Source organism: Seriola lalandi, unplaced genomic scaffold, assembly GCF_002814215.2.
Source record: "Seriola lalandi dorsalis isolate HSWRI2012SDOR001 ecotype SW California unplaced genomic scaffold, Sedor1 jcf7180002054579, whole genome shotgun sequence".
NCBI lineage: Eukaryota > Metazoa > Chordata > Actinopteri > Carangiformes > Carangidae > Seriola > Seriola lalandi.
Genome location: NW_019525132.1, coordinates 1,384,361 through 1,410,719, shown reverse-complemented (window position 1 = coordinate 1,410,719; position 26,359 = coordinate 1,384,361). Strand labels below are relative to the sequence as shown.

The 26,359-nt window shown below is 42.0% G+C and overlaps 1 protein-coding gene across 2 annotated transcripts in view; it reads left to right on the top strand.

The window, feature by feature from the left end:
* grm8a (glutamate receptor, metabotropic 8a) overlaps positions 1–26,359 on the top strand; it is a 228,458-nt gene that overhangs the window by 132,150 nt on the left and 69,949 nt on the right. For both annotated transcript variants that reach the window (XM_023417987.2, XM_087177051.1), the window contains exons 4-6: positions 19,804–19,939; positions 20,396–20,550; positions 23,063–23,200. In XM_023417987.2, coding sequence (XP_023273755.1) covers positions 19,804–19,939; positions 20,396–20,550; positions 23,063–23,200 — 429 coding nt within the window. The remainder of the gene's footprint in view (positions 1–19,803; positions 19,940–20,395; positions 20,551–23,062; positions 23,201–26,359) is intronic.

Below are 26,359 nucleotides of genomic sequence, written 5' to 3'. Positions count from 1 at the left end.
CAATTTCAGTGATTTAGTATCTTTGAGATACTATTTGATGAGTTCCTGAAACACCTTGTTCAGAGAGGAGTATTTTTATCTGTAATTAAACACCAAATCAATGCCTGTTTGAATTTTTTAAAAACAGAGTTGTAGTGTGTCAAACGTCTACTTCTGTTTGGGTTATTAAACTATGTTATGAGAGCAATGCTGAATTAGCTCAGTCACTAGAGGGACATGTTTATCGTGCCAGTAGACGCATTGCATGAAAGTAGTGATACCTTTATAAAAGCAAGCTCTTATTTGTTTACTGGGGGAATTGTTTCAGTCATTGTAAACGAAAAGAGGTGCAGAAAGTGGAACGCTGTATTATTTTGTCAATTTAAACCTGTTTCTGAATTCTCAGGCGCCCGCTGCAGTTCGGCTCCAGTTTGGTAGACAGAAGAATTTTCTTTTCCGTATTTTGCCCGAACAGTATTTTATTCATCGATCTCTGTCCAGCCACTTTTATGCCTGAAGCAGTTTCCAATTTTTTTTTTTTTTTTCTTTGTAGGTTATTCATAGTGACTAAATTTAAATCCAACAGCAGCCTTTAGTTTCGTATTCTGTGTTGTTAAATATATAAAGTTGTCATAAATGCAAAATGTTAAATGTAAATCTTGTCCTCTTTAAATATTCAGTGCTAGGTTGATTCAAATAGTCCATAATGAAACGTATGTTTCTCATATGAGAGCATTTAATAAGCCTTCATCGCCTAACCTTCCACTTTTGCGGCACTTTTTAATCTGTGATGAAGTGACAGACTCGGTTTGATTGTTTTTCACTGTCCTCATTAAACCACCTGGGAAAATTCAAACTCATTTTTACACCCTGCTGGACGGGCTGCTCGCTCATCTGTCATGGGCATAAAGTCAGATTGCTTCCAAGGCCCCCTCAAAGGACCCCATGTGGTTGTCCGACTAGATTGCCTGCGGTTTCATCTTTGTAATTGAAAGAGAAAGAGTTGATATGCAGCCATGTCGAGCTGTCACACGCCTGTCTGTCTGTTAATGCAATGTTAATAGAAGGTTAACCTCCGGAGGAAAATGCCTTCCAGGTCTGCCCGGTAATGATAATGCTTGTGTGCGCAGACATGTTTGCATGTGTGTGTGTGGGTGTGTGTGTTTACCTTAGTTTCATAGTGCTTAGTTGGGTGTATACATGCGCCGTGCTTGTGTGTTGAACCCTGGTTGTTTGCATTATAGCGTGTGCACCTGCTTAGTACGGCGAGATGGACATCCGAGGTCAATGCTAAATCGTTTTATGATATTTAAGTAACTGGATTAACAGACTGCATGTTGACATATGGTGCAAATCCCCAGTTTGTAAACATCTCGCATGTCGGTATCCTTTCTGTGTGTCATGCTCACATTCAATCCGTCAGAGCTGTGGGTTTGAAATGCTGTCATTTGTGTTAGCTATCTTATTTATGTGAAGCTGCACGGCTGAGCAACAAAAAATAAAAAATACAGACAACTTGCTCTCCCCTGTGAATTGACAACCCCACCCCCTCCACTTGCTCTGTGCTGTTATCTTCAAGTTGAAAATTACTTCCTTATTTTAGTTTCCATTTTGTGTTTCCCTAGAAAATCTCTTGCACCTATTCGGGGATATAATCATTTTTCCGAGAGCTATTGCTGGACTTTCAGTTTATTGCTCCATATAATGGTGATAGGAAGCATATTGCAGTGTTGGCCCCCCCCCCAGGAAAGGGGTTAGCAGAGGTGGCAAGCACCAGCGTCAGCACCTGATTGTGACCGATTGGGCTGTTTGACTTTTTTCAAACTGTAATAAAAAAAACTCAGATGGTTTTCATTTTTCCAGCGATTGTGACACGCTGCTCGAAAAAATTTCCTACAAAGTGATGTCGCTTGTAGTTATTGTTATTCAAAAGATTCACTCATTAAATACATGTCCGTCGCTGTGTGCTTAATCCTCGTTTCCCCTGAAGCTTAATAAGCATAATGTTATATTTGATGAATAAGTCTGAATTCCTCCTGCTGTTAGCAGAGGCGCTCTTCACGCTGCAAGAATCCCTGCTGTTATAAGTCAGTCAGAGCAACCGCTAAATGTAAGAACTAATGTTAGAGTGAGTGTATGGGCCATTGGCTGCATTGTACCAGGGTTCAGCCCAACTCGCTGCCAGATGATTTAATCTGGCTTCTATGATGTTAAAGGCTGACGGAACATAAATTCAGAACTTGAGTTGCAACATACTAAGCCTGTGCTCTCGATACCATCGCAGTCAAAACGGATTTGCCCAGTTCTTCTCTCTGTCAGTTATTGTGAAGCTCACTTCTGACACATACAGCTGTGAATGGTTTCTGCAGGCCCCGATGCTGAGTAGATGTAGAGGGTATATACTGAGAGATAACAAAGGAAAGTGCAAACCACGTTATTTGCAAGCAACACAGTTCCTACTCTATTTGCTAAAGGGCAAATGAACCATCTTGTAACTGTGTAGGTGCAGACCAGTAACACTAAAACAATACTCTGCGGTAAGGTGTATGAGAAATGGTTGGAGGAGAGCGGCTTGAGAGGCAGATGTGGTTTGACAGAACTGCATTAAGTTAAGGTCACAAGGTTATTGAACATACCTTGAGAGGTGCTGTTTACACTGAAATGGATGGAGTGAGAGAGGCTGAGGCGTGGAGGGTGGAAAGAGTGAGAGACCAGTAGAGAGAGTAGGGTGTATGTGTGTGTGTGTGTGTGTGTGTGTGAAGTGAAAGAAACAAAAGAAGGGGGAGAGGAGGAGAGAAAGGAAGAAAACACAAGGGAAGGAAGGCTAAACAGTAACTGAAACAAGGGCATTGGCAACGCACCATTGAACCTTTGTTCTCCCTTGTTGCCGGCTGTATTTTTCCTCTCTTAGTTCCTTTCTGACAGCTTTAATCAACACAATAAGGCTTTCTGAGATTTCATTATGGAGCCTTGGCCGCAAGGGCTTTTGAGGAAGGGATAGATGGATGTAGAGTTTCTTAAAAGCGGAGGGGTGGTGAGATCAGGATGGAGGTAGAGAGAATGGGATGGTCAAAGCTAATAGCAGGAGAAAGTGAGACAGAGCGGAGGAGAGAGGGATGGCTGAGCGAATGAAAAGGCAGGGGGGTAGACGGTGAGAGAGAAAAGATGAATATAGAGAGCAGGATTAAGGGAGGGAAGGGATCGATGGACTGGTACTGACACCCCCAACCACCCACCCACCCGCAGAGGGGAAAGCTGAAATAATGGTGTAATGCGGCCACTTGATGATTGGCCCCCGAGCAGCACGGGGGCCCCGCAGAGGAGCAGGCCAGTCTCCCGCCTCCTGGATTACAGGGTCAAAGGGCACCCAGGAGAGAGAGAGATCACTTCTGATGTTCTTTAATGGAAACAGAAGGGAAAAGAAAACACCTTAACCCTCACCTCTCATATACAGTACTCAAACTTCACAGTATGTGTAGACTCGCGGAGTGACGGAGAACCACACGCACAACTAATGAAACCGATTACATGGCGACACACATGTACATGAACACAAGCATGTATACAGTAAGAGATTGATGACTGCTATTTTTTTTTTTTTTTTTTTTTTTTTTTAAAGCCCAGCAGACGATCAGATCTGACTAAAGCTGAAACAATTAGTCAATGTACCGGTTGGTCGATCAACAGAAAAGTAGTTGGCAACTATTTCGATAATGCTAATGATAATTGCTTCAGTCATTTTTCAAGGAGAAATAGTGAATAAAACAATGCTACACATTCAAAATGATGTATCACTGCACAGGTTAGAGGTTAATTTCATTGATTTTTTTTTTTTTTATAACTAAAAAGCCATTAAGCTTTTATGATGCATGATTTTGCATGTTTCCTTGTGGCCACAATGTGTTGGCAGTTGTCTCTGTCTATTGACCTCCCCTCAGCCGCATTACCTGCATTTGACTTTTCTGTCTTCGAACAGCTTTCAAGATGGCAAGAGATTATCAAACCAGAAACGGAAACGTCTGACTGATGGTCTGACACATCTGTTCCCCACACACACACATACTCTCTCTCTCTCTCTCTCTCTCTCTCTCTCTCTCTCTCTCTCTCTCTCTCTGCATTTGTTGTGTATCCATGGTTCATGTTTCCTTCGTGGTCATGACCTGGTATTTGTTTGTCATACTGAAAATCAGTGTCTGTATCTCATTCATGGTGTTACTCAGACGCACCGACAGAAAGAACACTCCTAGAGATTTCTAGCAGCCCGGGAGAAAAGCCAGATTGATCTTCTGTTTCTCCCTCAAATAAGAAATCTAATTGTGCGTGTGTGTGTGTGTGTGTGTGTGTGTGTGTGTGTGTGTGTGTGTGTGTGTGTGTCTTTGTGTGTTTCTTTGTGTGTATGTGTGCATATGTTTGAAATCTGCAGGTACAGCAATGTTTTTAGAGATTTTCTTTTTTTTTTTTTTCACAGTCTCCAAGGGAACCACCAGCTGGTGGAACCTTTTATAAATGTTGGCTCAGTATCCTCAAATAGCAAGAATAAGTTTTACAAACACATAATTGGAATGCTCACTTCCATGACAACGCTATTCAAATTATGAAAAGAAATCCTGATCGCCATCTCTAGAGGCTCGTGATAATGATCCTCTCCTCTTCTCATCCCTCTTTTCTTTTCCTTTCCTTTCCTTTCCTTTCATTTCCTTTCCTTTCCTTTCCTTTCCTTTCCTCTCCTCCGTCCAATGATCCTTCAGTAATCCCTACTCAGGGTTCAGTCAAACTGTTTTAAGTTCTCGCCTAACTGAACTGTAAAACCATCACCACTGACCCCTTTTTTTCCCCAACTAACATGCTCGACTGGCTCCAGTTGAAAGTGTGACTGGGTGTGTGTGTTTGTGTGTGTTTGTGTTTAAGGCGAGGAGATGCTGGTGTGTATCTCTTTTTGTGTAAATACCTTTGTGTTCCTGACGTCTGTCGGGCATACATTATTTCTTGCTCATGTTTGTGCGTGGTTATTCACCCACAGTAGATTTCTGTCCCTATTTGTCCGTGACACACTCACCTTATTAAATACTAAGTAAATGCCAATAGACTCCACTCTGTCTGTCTCCCCTTTTTCTACAAGCCTCGCTGCCCTTCTCCACAGTTCATTGTTCTGGTTGCCAATTTTGTGTATGAATCTGTTGCTGTACGCGTGTATCTCTTTACCTGTCTTTCTAGTCAGGTGTCTGCCATAAACAAGTATTCATAATTTATTTAGCTTCTCAAAAACAGCCAATGTTAGCTTAATGCACTGGAAAACTGCTGCCTCAGTCTTACCCTAATGGACAACATGCTTTCCAATGCATGGGCTGACTGTGGTTCCACCGCCAAGTGAGTAAAGAGCTTTGGCTTTGTACATGGTGGTGATTTAAAGGCCGTGATTAGATGGACGAGCCAGACAGTGTCTATTTGGGCTTTCTCTCTCTCTCTCTCTCTTCCTCTTGCACACTTACTGTTGACTTTTGTAGTGGGAAGTGTAATTGAGACAGAGTAAAGGCAAGCCACATGCTACTGTTATCGCTCACTGGGAGCACAAAGGGAGGGAGGGATGGGAGGAAGGGCAATAGAGAGAGGTAGTGCACAACAAAGCCGACTGCTGAGAGTTGAGGAGGAGAAGCTTGAAAGAGCGGGGGGGGTAAAGAGAGGGAAAGAAAGAATGATACAGATAGAGAGACAGTCAAAGGGGCAGTGGAAAGAGAACGATGTCTTTGACCACCATTAGCTACCTTCGGCGAAATTGACAAGGATGGAAGGAGCTGTATGAATGGGAGGCTGGGTGTTGCTGTTCACCACGGGGGGCAAACAGCAAACAAGTGAGAGAAAGAGTAAACCTAAGACAGATGTACACAGTAGAGCATGGTGGTTTATGTCTGCTGATTGACACTGACTGTATATATTTAATCTGTGTAGTACATATCTGATACAAGTCTTTGCTTCACTGATTCCGTACTAAATACTGTACATACTAGTGTGAACTCTCTCTTACAGTGCCTTGTAAACCCGCTGCATTATTATTCACTGTTATTGCACATTATTACACACTGTTTGTAGTCCATTTCTAATAATAACTGACCCTAATATTGAAATATTTGCAGAGGCGCACAAAAAAAAAAACGTAAGAATATTAAACAGATCAACTCTCTGTGTAGGTTGTAGTTTTGCATATGAATTGCCCAGTTGTTGAGCATGCAAATAGTGGCCACTATTATTCTGATCTCATGGGCAGACACACAGCTGTGGTGTAGCTGACAGAGTTAACATGAGCGCCACCTCTTCCCCTTCCAGTGCACCTTTTTTTTTTTTTCAATATGCTTGTGTTGAGATCCGAGCAGGTACGCAGAGCGAGCTCAAATAACCATAATCCTTAACGCTAAAACCGCTCCGCTGCATTATCGCCGCTAACACACCCCCGCTGCAACCTCTGCACCGTGCAGTCAGGTTCAGGGCGAATCGCCGAAATATCAAACGCTTGCAGATGAGAAAGCAAACCTCTGTGTGTCTGTCGAAAATGTCACCTCACCAGTGCAAAGCCCCTCCATGCTCCATCATGAAAACGGAGCCCTCTGACTCATGCGCGTCTACGCAGTGCTGCTTTAGCTTTTTCCACCTTGTCGTCTAAGCTTTTGGCAGAAAGCGCTCTGCCCATTGATGGGAGGGAGAGGGAGAGCCCCAGGCCAAAAGAGTGCACGTCAATACTTGAAGAATACTTCATGTGCAAGACATATTGATCCGGTGAAATCTATGCATGAGGCAATGTAGGGCCAAAGCAATAGTGCATTCACAGCACCTGGCCAAAGTGTAAGACGTTCTTTATATTCACTGTGAAGAAAACGGCACACTGTATTGGATCGGACCCCTTTGAATGAGAGTCACAGAAATCTGCTGAGGCTGATATTTTAGAATGATTTTAATATCATTGGAGAAAAATGAATCAATTCAATGTAATTGCTTAACAGACATGTTTGAACCCCATATAGTTCTGTTTGGTAACATTGATCCCATCATTTAAAAGCAAATAATGTTCCATGAGAAATCTCCCTCTCTCTCTTTGATCTCTGCTCTGTGGTGGAAACCCACCCGTTTATTCTGCTCTTTTTAACATTGAACTGGGGCTTCTTTGCAGCAGATATATTGATTGTAGATGTCAGTCAAATAATTTTTTTTGGGGGGTGGGCATTTTTGCATTTATTTGGACAGTACATTGAGAGATAGACAGGAAATTCATGGAGAGGGAGGGGATGACATGCAGCAAAGGGCCGTGAGTCAGACTTGAACCCATGGCCACTGCGGTTAGGACTAAGCCCATGTGGTACACGCTCTACCAGGTGAGCCGCCGAATTTGAATTTGTCTGGAAAACCATGTGGTTTCAGGCGCAATGTGTTAAGAGGGAGGTAATACCACGGACGGGATTACATAAAGTGAAGGATATAGAATTGAGAGTATGGGTTCAACATCCATTTCAAGGGGCTATTTGTACGTTTTCTGTGCCGCCGAATGTGATTTCCTGCCTGGAGAGGGAAACGGTGATCGTCTCTTGACAAGAGCTTCCGCCATCTGTCTTTATAATACACCCTCTGAGGAGAGCTACATCTTCAGAGCAGATTGGAGGCTTCACTGAGTCGCTATGGGAAGGTGATGAGACGGGCTGGGGCTAGCTTGTAGAAAAAGACATGATAGAGACAAGAGTTAACATTGGTGTTTCTTGCCACCTCTGGAGACAGCGCTTGGTGAGTAAAGGAATGAAGTTCGATGTTGAACTCACAATGTTTCTTCTAGACTTTCAAGTAAACAGCTGTTAATGCTAACGTTAGCTATGTAGCAATAACAAAACTTACAAATAGCTCCTTTTAAGAGAGAAATATTACTTCACAGGTGGCAGAATTCCTAATAGTTCATGGGATAGCAAAAAATGCCTAGAAATGACCTGTTTTGCTCAAAATCCTCAATATACATCCACCTGCACTTTTCCAAGTGCATTTGTAACATTAAGAATAATCATATTTCACAGTAATGAAAAATTCAGAAATTGAGGCACATGAACTTGACTCTTGCACTGAATGCAGTTGCACAAAAACCTGCAATACCAGTAGATGAATTCATTGCAGATGCATATCACAAACACACCACCTATGTTTGTACACCCCTCATCACATCCATATATTCATCGAAAAAGGAGAGAAAGAGGGAAACAGCGTCCCCGCAGCGTTGCCATCCCGCCCATCTAACTGTGGCAATTCGTTAGCATAGCACACAATAGCCTGTGTCAGTGTCAGGTGTAACAAACATGCACAGACACGTTTACAAATCACACACACACAAACACATATGCGCAACCCATAATATATTCGCAGACAGCCAAGCTTTTTCTTTTCACTGCCATTCAGGCGTCATGTTTGCCCACACAGATGCTATCAGCAGCAATAAGCCTGTGTGGTCATTGCTATTCAAAAACCATAATGTCGCCCATATATTCTGTTCATTGGCAGATTCTAATAGGAAGAAATTACTGGCTGAAGGTTCTATGGGCTGCGTGATTGGCCAGCTGCGTGGCGCTGCGTTGACTTATCGACGAAGTTCCTATTAAACATTTAATGCATGCGCGAGTGTATTTAGTTAAACACTGTAACTGTCACTTGTGAATGACTACATAAACTTGCTGATGCGCAATTTTCATTTCACAGTCGGCTCTTTGTGCGCTGCTGGGTGACTGATTCTGTTGATTTGGCAGAGATAAACATTGATAAACCGTTAAACAAACTGTGTGTGTGTGTGTGTGTGTGTGTGTGTGTGTGTGTGTGTGTGTGTGTGTGTGTGTGTGTGTGTGTTCTAGGCTGTGCTAAATGATTGGTGGAGCCCTGCTTATTGTAGGAATGATTGTCTGGCATGTGTGTGTCTGTTTATGGGAACTAAAGAATCATCAAGTGTTTTGTTTTTTTTTTCCTGGAGAATTATTTAACAGATGCAGAAACCATGCTCCATTAAGTTTTGTATACAGTATGTATTCAAAGCACAGCAGCTGTACGGTTCTCTTTCTTTTGAGCAAACTTCATACTTTGTGTCATTAATAAGAATCTGCTATTTGTCACTGCTACTTAGCAATATTCTGTTAATATTGCAGAAAATAGAATATGGGATGTTGTGTTTAATCAGGCTTTGGTTTGCTAATTTTCATTTCCGTGTTATACATTTGGATCATCCCACAAAACACGACACTGCTATACATCATATGCCTGAAATATATAACAAGACGTCCAAATAAAAAATAGTTCACAGATTCTGAAGTAACACGTTAGAAAACAACAAACATACATACATCCTGTTTTCTTGAAATTCCACCCACTTGTTTACCAATAACAACAATTCTGCATCACATTAATGCAAAAAATCACACGTCCTGAACTTTTGCTAGAGCCGAAGCAAATACAACTCCCACATTACTTCACTGTATCATCAATTAAATGTATCTCATTAAATCATGTCTGGGTTGAAGTGATGCAGATATTATTCTTGAGAACTATGAACTAATGACATGTATATTCACATACTGTATGTGGACGTACTTGTCATTTAGAATGTGGAGAAAAAAAAGAGACATATTACATTTTGAAAAGATATGTGAGGTTGTCAGGAAGATCACGGCGAAGGTCAGCTGTTATGATCACATTTTTACAACAGTTCATTCATTGGTTTCACTGTCGGGAGTGTGACGCCACGGCGACACACGCAGTAGGGGAGGTGGAGCAGCATACCCTTGCTAAGATCCTTCTTCTGCTGTGTGTGTGTATAAGTGTGTTTGAACCTGTATGTGTGTGTGTGCATGAGTGTGTAATCCTATTCTGGTATGTTTGTGAGTCGACATCTGTGCGTCTCTGTTCCAGTTTGTTCTGTTGAGTCTACATGTCATTTGTACATGTTGTTCTCGGTTTGATGACATATTTGTAGTTTTTTTTTTTTTTGTATGTTTGAAATATATCAGTGTGAGTCTGTGTTTGTGTATATGTGTGAGATCCTTCATCCCCAGATAAGACACGGGCTGGAGGACAGCAGGGCAATCCCATCTTGGGGAGTAACAGGCATCAGCAGGGATCTGACGCTCTATTGGTGTGTGTGTGTGTGTGTGTGTGTGTGTGTGTGTGTGTGTGTGTGTGTGTGTGTGTGTGTGTGTATTCAGAAAGAAAAAAAAAACACATATATTCACACGCACACGTACACACACACATTCACATGTGCACACATAGCCCCGGTCTGAGGGCACTGCTGTAATTGGATGTCTGATTACTGTCAGATAGTGTGTGTAGGAGAGAAAGAGAAGGAGAGAGGCGGGAGAGAAAATGACAGAAAAATGAAAGAAAATTCTTCTCACAGGGAAAGAGAGAGAGAGTGTTGGCCAACAGCAGAGGAGAAGAAGAAAGAAATCGACGCTCAGAGGTTACAGAGAGAGAGAGAGAGAGAGAGGGGGAGAGAGGTGAGGTAGGGTAGAGGGAGTACCAGAGAGAGAAGTGGACATGTCCTCTCTTTGTGATCTCTGGGCTTAACATTGACCTTGTGCTTTTTATCTGTGGTCTGACATCCAATCATCCCTTGCTTATCTCCCTCCTCCCTCGTCCCCCTTGCCCCTACATCTTTTCATCTTTCCATCCCTTTCCATTTCTTCCTCTCCACCTTCTGATTCCTCTCCTCTTGCCTTGATCTAATATACATTTTTTCTATTTCAAAGGTGCTTTGTTGGCGTGGAAGTTTCAAAAATCACGTTGCCAAAGCGTCAAAAAACATTTTAGCCAAGTACACAATAACAGAAAGATAGAACACTAAAACACCAAGATCGATATACACATATATTGATTATATATTTACAATATATTATGCATATACTAAACATATATATATATATATATAGTGTTTGTTTGTGTGTCTCTCTAGTTCATTCACTGTCCCTGGTATATATTAGGCAGCAAGTTCTGCCTCCTTCGAGGAGTATTTTGAACTTTGAGACGTTTTTGCTTGTTGACATTTGGAATTACAGAATTGAACTATTTAAAGTAAATATTCCTTATATCAGTGTATGATTTACATTTCAGGAGGAAGTGCATCTCCGCCTCCTCCTCACCTGTCGAGCACATATCTGACCACATGTTCTTTTTTTCTTTCAGTTGCCATGATTTCTTTTGTGTGGTCCTTGTTCACTTGCTAGTTTGTGGACACTGAACCTGGACTGGACTTTCTGTCTCTGACAGTTACGAGATATTCTGCCAGTTCATAATCTCTGATTAGGGACAGATAATACTCTAATCTACTTTTGAAAAAAGGAGCTAAAAGCCAAAGTTTCAGATGGGTTTATTTACATTGTGTTATAATTTGGTCTCCTCTGATTGGATGATTGTGTCGTTGTGAACCTGGTGTGTTTGAGAGGGGGCAGTTAGCCTCTCCACCAACAGAGACCTGATACATCTTTCTCCATCTATCCTACCCCCCACCCCTCTGTCTTTCATTCTGTCCGTTCCTTTGGACTCCTAATTGTCCGAGTCTGTCTCACCCATTTCCACCTTTGCTCTCCCACCCCCCAGCAGAAAGCCAGTGGGATTAATCTTATTGATTGGAAGCATTGGTGATCCGTGACAGGTGGCAGTAGGTCAGATGACTCGATGGAGACATTAACTGACTTGTCTCCTGCCTGAAGACTCACAGAACTGGTCTCCAGTTGCACTTGTCAGCCCTCACTGTGGTACTGACAGTGAAGAGTTCATTTGTGAGGCTGCCGCGCTCTCGCTGTACCTGCTGAGATTACGCAGTTCAATCTGGAATCTGCATAACATTCAACTTTATCTCTTTGCTCTCTGCCCCGGAGCCGAGCAAGCACCCTTTGGATACCAAGGGCCCACCCCTTGGTTTTCAAAGGTTGGGCAGGTCACTTGTGTTTTACAAGAACTTATATAGATGATACAGACACAAGTTCTGACTGAGCGCTATGAACCAATACTAGTTGAATGTACTACATGCTAGAGACAGAAGAGGCTAGTTTCAAGAGGACTGCTCACACACACACACACACACACACACACACACACACACACACACACACACACACAGACACACACACACAGACACAGACATGACACTTAAACACACATGCAAACAGGTTCTCCTCTCTCTCTCTATCCCGTGCACACACTTGACACCAAACACAACGCTCCGTGCCGTAGGTGTCCACCTGTGTCCCCTCAGACCTGAGCAAACGCTGACTTCAGCTAAACTGCTCGACTCCTGTGGTGAAGACAGACCTGCCACCCCGCCCCACCCCATACTTCACCCCACACACACACACACACACACACACACACACACATTTTGATTGGGATGGTAGGGGAAGTGAGATGTTAAAAGGCCAAGATCTTCTGTCTCTCTCTCTGTCTCTTTTTCTCTCTTGCCCACTCAGTCTTTGTCTCCCTTGTGTGTTGTTTGCGTCTTCTTTCACTTTCCCCACTCGAACCTCCAGGACCCCCCCCCCCCCCCCCCCCCCCCATCTCTCTCCCTCTCTCTGCTGCACACACATGCACACACACACAGAAATAATGAAAGATGTCTGTTTGTACAATGTCCAATCTTTTCTCCCTGTGCAAATTCAGGTATCCATGTACTGGGAGGCGGCACAGTCTGTCCTCTGTGTATAAAATAAAGATGGAGAAAAAGTCCTGCTGCCCGGCAACTTCAGCCCATAGACGCAAATTATACTGACATTCAAATTTAGTCCTATTTTCAGCTGTCAGAGTGACAACACAAAACAATGATTCTCATCAACCTAATGGAGAAAAGAGGGAGCATGGAATAATTGCACCATGCTGTCACTGCATCCGCTCCTAAAACAAGACAGATACATTACATAGGACGTCCACACCAGCTACTCATTTGATTAGTAATGCAGATGTACAAGAAGGAATGGGGAGCTTCTATGTCGGTCGTCGATGGCTATTACATTATATAACACTGGTGCAGATGGACAAGAAGTGGCATTCACTGTGGTTACTGCAACACTAATGCAATGCAGGATGGGAGATGTCACATACTCCGAATAAATAGAGGCTAAAAAGTTAAACAAACCCCAAAACTTGTTTATACTGTATACAGATATCTTTCCATCCACAAATTACTAAAAGATTGGCTTATATAATACATATACACCCCATCATTTTTTCATGCAAATGAAAAATTGAATTGTTCCATCTTGTACACTTACTCGTACAGCTGAGGTTTCAGTTTCTGGGTTTCAGGGCAATATGGAGAGTATTGCATCATCATTGTCCTTAGCTTGTTAGTAGTGTCAATGTGACAAACTGTTGTAACACTACTAAGTCCCCAACTAAACCCCTGTTTAGCATTTACATATGTACATATATGTAACACATTTAATGTAGTTGTAAGCAGATATAAGAGCAGCTTAAGTTTTTTATTTCAACTTACAAGAAACACATATTTGATGTTATTACAACTGTGTTTGACTTTGTTGGCATTTATTATCATTTACAGCAGCCCTAAATGTTTATATAGTGCTTAAGACAGCTGTGAATTATTAAGGGTTAGTGTTGCCTAACCGCGAACTTTTGGAAATTTTGAAACAAGCTAAATATATATATATATATATAAAAAAAAAGAGTGGGTTCTTGCACCCATTTTTTTTATCTCTGTCTGATCTCCTCCTCTTGGCCAGTTCGATCTAACTCTGGAGCATTTACTGTAGTACAGTAGGTATCACTGCAGTATTCATACATAACCCAGAAAAGGAGGATATCTGCGACGTCTAGAATTGTAATAAATTTGCCAAGTAGACGTAGCCTGAGGGACAACTCCAGCGGCTGTCAGTGTATTATTAAATTCTGCTATAACATACTGAGGCGAGAATGTGAATTAGCTTTTCGGATAGACACCACAAATTATTGTATTTTGTCTGAGCACCACTTGAAACGTTTTATTATATGCACAGTAGATCATTAGAAATATCCAATATCCATTCGTTGTTGCAAACTGCAGCCTCGGTTTATACTGTGATAACTCACAGCGCCGTGCAGACATCGCTCATATTTTTATCTCAGTGTGAATTTACACCATCCTAATCGAGCAAATATTTACCAAAAGTAATTCGATTTCTTTAACTGAAACAACTCTGGCCATTTTTTCTTTTCCCTTCCCTATATCAGTGTTTTCATTATCAGGAAATTAAAGCAATTTCAGGCGTTAGACCGTCATGGGCTCATGGAAGCTTTCCCACCTCAGGGTTAGATCAGGTCTGAGCAGCATCTTTTTCCGAGTTCTGGTTAGGACCGTCTTAAAATTTTGGAGCCCAGTTGATGCTCTAAGGCCTGTGTCCTTTAAAGGCATATTTTAATGGGAGGATGTAAATTTCCTGGGACAGCGGTTCCGTGGGTGTTGTCAATGATTCATTTGTAAGCCTGAGGAGAAGTTTCAACTCTGAGCGAAAAAATGCAGAACACTAATATTTACTGCACCACTTAATCCACACCCAAGCAAATGAAAGAAGAAAAAAAAAAAAAAAATCCAGCATGTGTATCGTGCACATAGTTACTTCAGTGCACACACAAATACACGTAAAGGCAAATGTTCAGCGGTAAGCGCGGACAAAACTCACAAAAAAGCACGCGTTAGTAGGAACATGCGCGCGCGTTCACACACGCACACGAATCAGTGACTTCAAAGGCCCACGCTGCGGTGCCCCAAGCCATGAACAAAGCATAGAGAGGCAGAGGGCAACTTTTAATTTTAAAGCAGTTCTAATGAGGTTTGGAGAGAAAGAAAGTGTGTCAAAATCAGTGTGTTTGTGTGTGCTTCCCTCCTAGTTACAGCTCACTGGCAGGTATTTGTGTGGGCTTGAATGCAGTGGGTGGTTTTTTTTTATTTTTTATTAATTTTTTTTATTTTATCAAAGAAATGCGTGCTAAGCCGGAGAGAGAAATTAATTTCTTCCTGTGTGGATTTGTTGGATGCACACAACCTGATATTTAGTCCAAGCATATTGAATGTAATAGCAACAACTGACAAGATGTGTGTGTGTGTGTGTGTGTGTGTGTGTGTGTGTGTGTGTGTGTGTGTGTGTGTGTGTGTGTGTGTGGGGAGAAAGACACAGCTGTATCTTAATGGAAGAATCATTAAAGACAGGGTCTTTGATTTCACTACCTTCCTTTCATTTTTGTTACACACTCACATCTGACACAGAGATATGCACACAGGCACAGAAACACACTTTAAAGTTGCTCTCATTACTCATGCTTATCAAAAAACTGCGTTAGTGTCTGTGTGTGTATCCAAGCTGTAATGCCAGTATAAATGCTTTACAAGAAAGATGAGTGTATCGTTGAGAGTGTATGTGTATGTGTGTGTGTGTGTGTGTGTGTGTGTGTGTGTGTGTGGCACTCCTGTAGTGTTGAATGGAGGGTCACTGCAGGGTATCTTGAGCTGATGCAAAGGACGACTGCTGGAGACATCTCTTCAAACCGTTTGCTGGAAGATGCAGCCAAATGTGAAAGTGTGCAAATTGAAGATGAAGTAGGGAACTAGAGGGAGGCAACAGAAAAAGAAGAGCAGATGATGCAAACGCTGACACTGAACATGGATGAAGAATAGAGAGGCAGACATGAAAAGGAAGGTGATTGTTGCCTCTGCTGATAGCTTAAAACCTCTCAAAAAAAAAGTCAGGTGTGCAGCTCTGCTCTCTGCAGGTGTCAGGTGTTGCTATTGTCATATTGTTTCCATAATTGGCTCTTTTTCAGCACTCAGTACAAACGCAGCCACGAGTGTGTTTCTCTTCCTGTGTTTAAATGCTTTTAAAGATTTTGATATTTTGTGATTGAGACAGTTTGGGGCCATTATCGCTTACTCCTCTAATAAATTGTGTTGTACAATTGATTGTTACATTTCCCTGGTAATTGTGCACAATGGTTTTTTTTCTTTTTTTTTCTCCTTTTCTCACATTGAATAAATACTTTGGAGATGCACTCCCTGAAAACTTTGACAGGCTGCAGATGAGAGAAAAATGACACGAAGCAAGATATGTAGAGTGAGAGTAATTCCTATTTGTTTTTTTTGTGTGTGTGTGCTTTCTCCCCATTGATGTCCCATTATGGTTAATAGATGAAATGGTGCAGAGAGAGAGAGAGAGGGGAGCGTGTGGGAGGGAGGCGGATTGTTAATTAAACGTTGAGACAGCGGTGTTTCCCGTCCTGAAACGGAATGAATTTATTCTCTAAACAGAATGGAGTTAATTGCGACTATAAGGGTTTCATTCGGAGAAGTGCTGGACGCACTTAACATCGAATTTATCATCACAACTTCCTTTTTCAGATGCAAATGCACACTCACATTCACACGAAAACACATGCTGATCCGCACTTGTATGCATGCATCATAGCTCATGGGTTGACACCTATATATATATATATATATACACATGCACAAAAATATATTCACACCAACACACGGAGGTAAACAAACTAGGCACATATACAAATAAACAGACACAAGGATTAAGTCACATTGTACTCCACAGTAAAGCCTCAATAATCAGGTTATTAGCGATAAACTCAGCGTATTGTTTTTCAACAGCTGTAGGTCCCATAATTCAGTTGGCCCCGTTATAGACGAATGTGCTACAATCGGTGAATTATGTAATAAAGTGGCTGTTACTGTGATCCGGCGGCGGCCATTCTTTTATCTGAAATGAATAAAGAGAATTTCTGACTGCTCTCACATTAGCATGGCCGGCGTGTGATGTGATGTGTCTAAATAAGTAATTATCCAGTTTTCACACAATCAGCCAAATTATGAGCCTGCAGATTTTTTTTTTTTGGGGGGGGGGGAGAGAGAGAAGTAAAACGATTCTGTCTGTAACAATTGCGAGTTGAGGATGATCAAACAGCTTTTCACACTTTGATTCCTCTAAATGTAGCGGCTAATTCAGACTTTGTCCCAGCAATGGGGAACATTATTGACGCGTTCGGCTGCCAAATCATGTGTTTTCTACTCCTGTTTATACACATGACGAGGAATGTCTGTCTGATGTCAGCGGCCACTGCTTTCTCTCTTCTCTTTGGGAAAAAGAGCTGGCGGCAGGGTAGTTATTTGATTTGGCCTGCAAAAAGCTTTCACACCATGTCAGGTACCTGAAATGCAGGTTTTCTAACCCACATCTTCACTAAAATCAATACCGGGGCTTGTAGTTCACAGGAGCACTTTTTCACTTCTGACATAACTTTTTTTTTTCACACTAGGAGCTGTCTGCTCGTCCTCAACAACCAACAAAGAAACACTGGTCTCAACAAAAGCTTTGATATTTTTGTTTACAAGATTTGCGTCATGTGTTTCTCTTTCTATTTTTTTTTTTTTTGTTCTCAAACTTTGCAACACAAAGCAAAAAAATCCTCTGCCCAGAATGTCGAGATGTTTTGGAGGCTTTTTTTTTGTAATTACGTCTCACTTTTCTATAGCTCCTGTTTATTTAGCAACTGCTGCTTTTGACATTCTTTGAGTGATTTTAGACAAAAATAAATAAATAAAAGAGATGTTGATGTTTCCCCTGACCCAACCTCACAGCTTTCCTTTCAACAGAGCAGCGAAGGTGCGCTCTAATAACTCATGTTGGCTGTGATTGAGCCGCTTTTTTTCTTTTTTCTTTTTTAGGCTCCATCAAAGACGAGAGGTGTTTTAGGGGATAGCGGTGATTTTCGGCCAAGACATTGACTGTCAGGTGTGTGTGTGTGTGTGTGTTTGCTTGCGAGTGTGTACGCAGACACTAACACACAGACATAATTTGATAGTGTCTTTATCTGGGAAGTCTGCTGTCCGCGGGGACAGTTATTGATGATGTGTGTGAGGCTATGAAACAAACCATGATTTAATCACTTTTATACTGCTCCAAGGACAGTGGAGAGAGAATGCAAACATCAGCGCTTGTGCGTGTGCGTGTGCGTGTGTGTGTGTGTGTGTACATAATGTACGCCTTGTTACCTCATGATTTGTTATCTGTGTGTACATATACAAAACTGTATGTCAAGTTTGTGATTATCCTTGAGAAAGTATTCTAAACTTCCAAGTATTTGTTTCCTGTGTGTTGTGTGTGTGTGTGTGTGTGTGTGTGTGCGTGTGTGCGTGTGCGTGTGTGCGTGCGCATGTGTATGCTTGTGAGGAGTAGACAAGGGTGCCAGTGAAGATTTTGTCACTTTAGCGATTATTCTTGAGAGGCTTTTAATATGAGGCTAATGAGTATTTGTTTTAGCAGTCACTGGTGTGCGTGTGTCTGCGTGGGTATGAATGCGCTTGTGTGTGTGAGTGCGAGAGTGAGTAAGGAGTGTGATGTAGTGAAAGCGACAGACTGTACAGATGTTCAATAAATGGGCTGGAACAGGCAGGGAGGAAAGGGGACATCATTCACAGTCCCTCACACACACACACACACACATACACACACACACACACACACACACACACATGGACTGAAAAGTGACAATATGAAAATGTAGACACACATAAAACACATGGATACACGCAGTCGGTCTTACATCATACACTGCTTAAAGATATTGCAGATAGTAATGTTGTAACAATGACATAATCCGACACACTCACACACACACACACACACACACACACACACACACACACACACCTTTACAGACACAAAAGAGGGAGAGATGTATGTATTTATGTGGGTGCCCTTTTCTTTTTTTGTTGTTGTTCTGAAAGTCATTCAGAAACTATTTCAACCTTTTTGTCCCCATATTTCCTGGGTTGAACAATAACGATTTCTGAGAGAGAGAGAGAGGTGACAAAAATCTTCCTATTTATCACATATTGGGAGTGAAATAACCAATATTGCTGTGACTGCGATTCCTTTCACCCACACCGATAGGAAATGAAGCGTGAGTGTGAAGTGGGTGCAGAGGATATTTCCTGGCACTCACACTGTGCCCGCTGATGTGATTTTTGAATCATCATGTCGCCCCATTCATCTTTCCCCTCCCTTGCCTTTTCGCTGTTTTCCCCCGTTGCAGTCGACACCTCCCTCCTCCACCTATCATTTCCTTTTCAGCATTGTCTCTAAGTGTCTTTTCCTTCCTGTCCTCCATTGCTGTTTCTCAACTCTTTTCGCCTCTTCTTTCCTCCCCACTATGTATCCGCCCCCCTCTTCCTCTCTTCGTTCCCTCCCTCCCTTTTCTGTGACTTACTTTTTGTGACATCATCCCTGCTCCTTTCTTCTTTTCTTTCTTTTCTTTCCCTCCACCAATGTTGCACCCTACTTCCTTTATACCCTGTCTCCTCTCACCAAACTCTGCAACTCTTTGTTTCACAATCTGTCTTATGTGCCATGAATGTTTAATGTGACATTTAATGCGGATCTGTGATCCTCATATATTTGAATTATTGCCTTTCAAGCTTTTTTGGCTGTGGCTGTGGTGTTGTGTCAGTACTGTTTCATCTTCTGATATATCTTGGATATTCGGCGAGTTGGCTTTTGCTGCTCACGCCAACGATCCATTTATTCCCTTGTTCATCTAAAAGGACTAAGTCTGCTGGAAGTGTCACACCACATTATCATCATCCACCGGAGGTCTTGACATTAAGTGTTTGCAACAGTTTAGAACAGTTTTATGAACTGGGATTAGGCCAAATCAAGGAAAAGCGACTGAATAAGAACGATGAATACAAAAAAAAACCAAAACATGCAAATTAGTGCCAAAAAATGGATCAATTTTTACCCCATTTCTCTTTCTCCCTCTCTGTCTCAGGCGGTGTGTGCATTGCCCAGTCCTTGAAGATCCCCAGGGAGCCCAGGCCGGGGGAGTTTGACAAGATCATCAGACGCTTGCTGGAGACCTCCAACGCCAGGGCCATCATCATGTTTGCTAATGAGGACGACATACGGTACGTGCTGTGCACTTAAACAAGTGCCCCACCGCCACTGACCGCAATTTTTTGTGCTGCCTGCAGTTTTACTTAGAGACACTTTCTGTGGCTTTTTGGACGAAAAAAAAAAAAGTTATAAAGCTATAACGACCAAATGACTCTAGCTACAAGACGGTAATAATATCATAGGTGTTATATGTCATATAATGAAAAAGCACTTCTGTTGAATTGCCGGGTAGTCAGTCGCAGCTGTTGCATTAAGTATTACTCCTCATTAAAGGTGTTTCCCTACATTTTACTGTCTAATCATTTAGATTAGATTTGGAGGGGCATCGAGGCGTTCACTGTCTTGCTCAAGGCGTCCTCAAAAAGGCATTTAGCTACATCGAGACTGAGGCACCCAACGATCATCACCCCCGATTCCTTGACTACATAAATATTTAAATTCTCCGCTTTTGTTTTTTCCTCAAACAGACGAATTCTGGATGCAGCTAAAAGGAACAACCAGACGGGTCACTTCCTGTGGGTGGGATCAGACAGCTGGGGGTCCAAAATCTCTCCCGTGATCGGCCAGGAGAGAGTGGCCGAGGGCGCCATCACAATTCTCCCCAAACGGGCCTCTGTGGATGGTAAGAGTGTGTGTACAGACAGCCGACACCGGCGCATTACGCATGCGCAGTGTCAGTAATGGGCAGTAAATTAGGGAAGAATTAAGAAGTTTTCATATGCAGTGTAACTTGTTCCATGCACCAGGCTGTGTGATGAATGAAAGGCAGCTGAAAGTGTGTGATTGTGTGCGTCTGTGTGTTTGTGCTTAGAGTCTAATACATCACATTAAGGGGGAAGGGGGGAAAGGCCAGAAACAGAAAGTGAAATACACTCATGTTCTGTCACCCTTGATCCCAGCGGGCAACAAGTTTTTGCCATTAGGCCAGGGAGGATATCCTCATTTGCTCCCTGTCAGAGCTCCCTATTAGATAATTGACTCCTGGAGGGACACAAAAGGCGACGAGACATAAACTAGAGGCGAGGGAGAGAGAGAGAGTGAGCTTATGTAGAAGTTTAAACGAATCAAAGTCAGCTTTGGCTGGTCGACATGAGGGAACACGCTATGGGGTTTTTCAGAGCAGACAGAGAGGAGTTGCGAGCGAGATGGAACCAGTGGAGGATTAATGAAGAGTGCATACGCCGAATTATCAATTTATTAGGTGCACTTTACAGTCTGGTGCAATGTGATGCTGCAATAGATCCTGCCTTTGTGAAGCTCTAAGTGTTCAGCTTTTGTTGACAGTATCAGTAGTTAGTGTTCCTTTATAATGAGAGGTGTAGGGAATATTTTGTTCGATTACCCAATTGACATTCCTGTGTGTGTGTGTGTGTGGGGGGGTGTTATTATTCCGACTTTACTGTGATTTAAAAATACACAATCCTTACCATTGAGGCTACTATCAGTTCAGTTTATGTTCATATTCCACAAATACTTATTCATTTAAAGGAATATTTTGACATTTTGCTAATTACTGGAGTCAGGGGAGTCTTACGTTAGCTGAGGAGAAAGACTGGAAACAGAGGGAAACAGCTAGCCTGGCTCTCTTTAAAAGAAAAAAAAAAAGAAACAAACAACAAAAAAATAAAACAGCAGTGAAGATGTCACTGCTCCCCGGGGGAGAAATAGTCTGACACATGAATCCCTGTAAAACTGCACCTTCTCATTTTTACACTTCAGTTTTTGAATGGAATAAACAGACAAGACAACTAAGTAATCTTTAGAGGGCATTAGTGGTTTGTTTTTTTTGTACCTTTTGTAAATAGCCATGCTTCCCTGCTTCCAGTGTTTGTGCTGAGCTAAGCTAACCATCCTTTGGCTCCAGCTTCATACGCAGTATAGAGTTTTCCACAGAGGGTGGTATCAATCTTTTCATCTCTCAACAAGAAAGCAAATGAAGCACATTTACCAAAGTGTCAAACTATTCCTTTAAATGGATAACTCTGGTGTCACTGAGGATCCAGTGTATATAATTGCCTACTAGGGGGTGGATACTTCTCTTACCTAATGCGAGGCACTTCCTGATATTTTTATTTTTACGAGCATCACATCTGTGATCACGGCGGGAATGCATGTGATCCCAGTTGACACATGCTACCTGGCGCGCCACGCAGGGTGTAAAACCCACCGTTCCCAGCAGGCTAACTTATCAATCGCGCTACACAGGTGCGCACAGCATCCGTTTCCCTGACAGCGGAGGAGATTAATCAAGGCAGCCCCTGTCAGCTTTTACAGCGAGTCAGGCGCAGCTCAGGCTGTCCAAGTCAGTCTGATAGTCCCCGGAGATTCCCCTCGCCCTCCACGGGCTGTTTCCTCATGCACTGTGCTCCCCCTGAACTGCAGTCCCAGTGGTGTTGGAAATGACACTCTCTTTTTAATAGTGAAGAGTAAATGCTTCTTTTGCAGTCATCTTGGGGGCGTATCCGAGGTCCAAAGGAACAATAAATAACTCTTCCTTGTTTTCCAATAGCAATTGCACCACTGATGATGTTGAGGTGGGAAATAAAGCGATGCGGCCATAGAAGGAGTCTTCACTGTTTTCCCAATTTACTCTAATAAGAAACAAAGTAGTAAAGGTACAAGGTGTGTTTGTGTTTCTGTCATTCCTCTTTTCTTTCACCCATTTCTTCATCTCAGCTTCTGACAGGTATTCATGAGTGAAGTAAAAGCGCATTTCCCTGTTTCTCTTCACCTCTCGACTAATTAAATTGGACAAGTAGCCAGCGTATTGTGAAAGCTTGGCTTACTCTCCTTGCCCTCGGCTTCAGTATTTGATTGGAGCTCCAAGACTGGATGTCTCAACTGAAATGGCTTTTTAGTCATGCTTTAGATCCATAGGCTATTCATAACATATGCTTTTGTGAGTCAAAATGTATTACACCACCATGAACGCCTCCATTTTTTAGTGCAGGGAGCCTCAGTGGAAGGGAAGCCCCATCTGGGTGGTGTTGAAAACAGCTCTTATAATCAGAACGATGCTGCTTGAATCTTGTGTATGAACAAGGTAGATGTTCTCAGTACAGTTTAAAATAAAAGAAAGGGAAAATAGTTTTTTAACGGTTACCTTCTGTGTCTTTTTTTTTTTTTTTTTACAGCCTTTGACCGGTATTTCCGCAGCCGCTCACTGTCCAACAACAGAAGAAATGTTTGGTTCGCTGAATTCTGGGAGGAAAACTTTAACTGTAAACTGGGGATGCACGGTAAACGACCCGGAAGCCTGAAAAAATGCACAGGTAAGACGTAACACCTTGACTTTACAGAATGAGTTTCTGTCCACCATGAGACTTCCACCATGTTGGGGAAGACAAAGAAACTTACATTTACATCACAACTGCAAAACTCTCGTGTCTGCTTTCCTTTTCTTTCTCTCTTTATATCCCACTTTATCTCACTTATTTCTCCGATGATCGTCTCATCTCCCCTGTGTAGCCTCTCCGACTCGCTGAGTTCGCCGGTTAAAATAGAAACACTCTGTTAAAATTTTTATAATTCTCAATAATTTGTAGGTTATAGGTAAATGTCTGGATAGGACGGTGTCTGGGTCCGGATCTGGACTGCGGTTCGCCTATTAGCAACTTCTGTCCTAGTTAGTCAGAAGAAGGGTTCTCCACAGATATTCTACAGGTGGTTGTAAGTTTTACCTTCCAACAAATTTGGCAGGTTGAGGGTTGGTCTTCTTGATGCTTGCGCCTTGCTCAGTGTCATTCTTTTATTTTGCCTGATGCAAAACGGGGCTCTAGCCAAAATACTCATCAATGCTCAGACTCGATAAAAAGCAACCCAAGAACTATCTGGGGTTCTCTTATCTCTCTCTGAGATTTCTCAACAGCTTCAGCTTTTCATACATTCATGGTCACCGGAGAAACTAGTTCACCGTAAAAGTGTTTCTGGGCTTTTCCTATTAGTTTAGCCCACATGGATCTATGCAGATTTACCACATCACTGTGGATTGTCTAAGGCTTCATTGGAGCATCCTGGCTCGGAAAATTTGTCAACAGGGACAAGCACAGGAGTTTAATTAGTGTATATATTGTGGAGTGCACTGCTGCCTCTAATAAGTACCCTTAAAGCACAGATCACACCAGCTGTTAGGCTCCAATGAGCAATGCAACTCAACAAGAATTGTTTGTGTACGCAAAGCTAAAAGAGAAATTAAATAATTGTTGGAGTCCGTGTTTGTAAATACTGTAATTTAGCCTCCTGCTTGTGTGCGTGTTTGAATACGTGTTGGATTTGTGCTCTAATAGGCACCTCTTGCTGTCGTGTGTGTGTGTGAATGATATTTGGTTTGACCCTCATTTCGCTGTCATGTCAAAATTCCTGCAGCTTGTTATTTCACACCAGGCCAACCACTGCAACTGATGTGTAACCTGTGCGTGTTTAGTTCCTCGCGTGCATGTGTGTGTGCACACGTGACCCGAGATAGGGCTGTGTGTGTAGTTTCACAGCGCCTATACTGGCAACAAGTGTCACACTTAGAGCAGAGTTAGCAAATGCCATTGGACGCTACATGTACGTATATTTGTGATCACACACCTAAAACATTTCCCATGTAGGTTCCGTGTGACCAAATGCTGCTGTGATAGAGTCTGTATGTTTATGTGCGTGTGTGTCACAATGAGTATTCCCCGGCTGATGTCCGCCATTAGTTCACATAATTAGGTTTGTAAGGGCTGTGACTCCCATTGACCGTCTATTACTAGCCTTGGCATCTGTGTATGTGGGCGTGTATGTGTCGAGGGCCCTGTAGTCGCGCGACAGAGTCCATTAATTCCAAGTGCTGAGGTTCACGACCTCTAAATCATCAACACAGAAGCCAATCAGCGGCCTGCTGCTCAAGGTCGCCGTGGTGACACAGCTGATGGGAGGATGTGGAAATGGGTGTGATTATTGCATGTGTTTGTGTTTGAGAGGCAGAGACAAATAGAAAGTTAGATGGTGTCAACAAGTGCAAATAAGAAAATGAACAGGAAGAGGGATTGCAAAATAATACAAATTATAAGCAGAGAGGCAGAATTGATAATAGAATCCATGAGTAACAGAGGAAGAATAAATGAAAGAGAGCAAACCAATAAGACGCAGTATGATTGAGAACAGGAAAAGGAAATGAACAGCTCCGGCTGAATGCCAGTACATTTTGCCCAAACACGACCTTAGCCCAATCTCTTGCCTTGTTTGTTGAATATAACCATCGCGACCAACAACAGATACGCGACCAACAACAGATACACACAGCAGCAGGCTTTGATTGATACCGGAGCTGTGAAAATGCCTCTATTAGAAAGTAGAAATAGTGAAACATATACCCCACTTCCCAAACCAGTGCTGGGGAAAGTATTCGGATCATTTATTTCAATAAAAGCAGCCATATGAAAATACTCTATTACAAGTAAAAGTCCAAATGCCACATCACTGTTACATTATTATATATTATAAGACATAAAAAATAATATATTATGTCATTGCTGCTGCCTTAACATGTAAGTATCATTTTACTCTTGTAGCTAGCTGAGGCAGAGCTAGTTTGAACCATTTTATAACCTATCGGGGAGTTTATTTTATGAAAATGTGTCTTATTTTATAAATTGATCATTTAAAAAAAAAAAAGTAAAATCAGTAAAGTGTAGTTACTAACCTTTCGAGTGAATGCAGTGGAGTAGAAAGTACGTGTTTTCCCTCTCAGCTGTGATGGAGTAGAAGTATAAACTAGCATGACATGGAAATATCAAGTAAAGTATTATACACATATCTCAGATTTGTACTTGAGTAACTATACATTCCAGAATCACTCTCTCTACTGCTCTCATTACAAATGTGAACATCTGCTGCCTTAGCTTCAGCGTTTGAATATAAATCAGTTAGCTTTGCACAGTTTGAAAGGTAAGACAACAGTTTAGTGATCTTTGATGTCTTTGAATTAATAAATATTACAAAATCAACATTTTATCCGACTTTGAGTGGGAAGTTATACTATTTTCATCATACTAGTACTACTGAACACGTATTTCCACTTCAAGATTGTCTGCGCACCTTCAGCTGCTTGAATTATTTAAACGTCAATGGATTGCAATTCAAACATAAAGAAAATGAATTGCTAAAGGTCAAGGTGAACGTCAGACTTGTTTTGAACCCTGCCTTTGGTTTCTTCTGATGATGTAAAGGGCAGGTGTGTGTGGATCCAAATGCAGAGAGAGTCAGGCAGAAGTACAATGTCCGAAATCCAAATCTTTAATCCAAGAAACGTAGCAGAGGTCAAAATACCAAAAAGACAGTCAAACCAGGCAAAAGGGCAGATCAGGAACAGGCAGAATCGAGGGTCACAAAAATACCAAAAACAGATCATACACGGGGAATCAAACAGGACTTAAACGCGAGAGAGCTTGAACACTAGG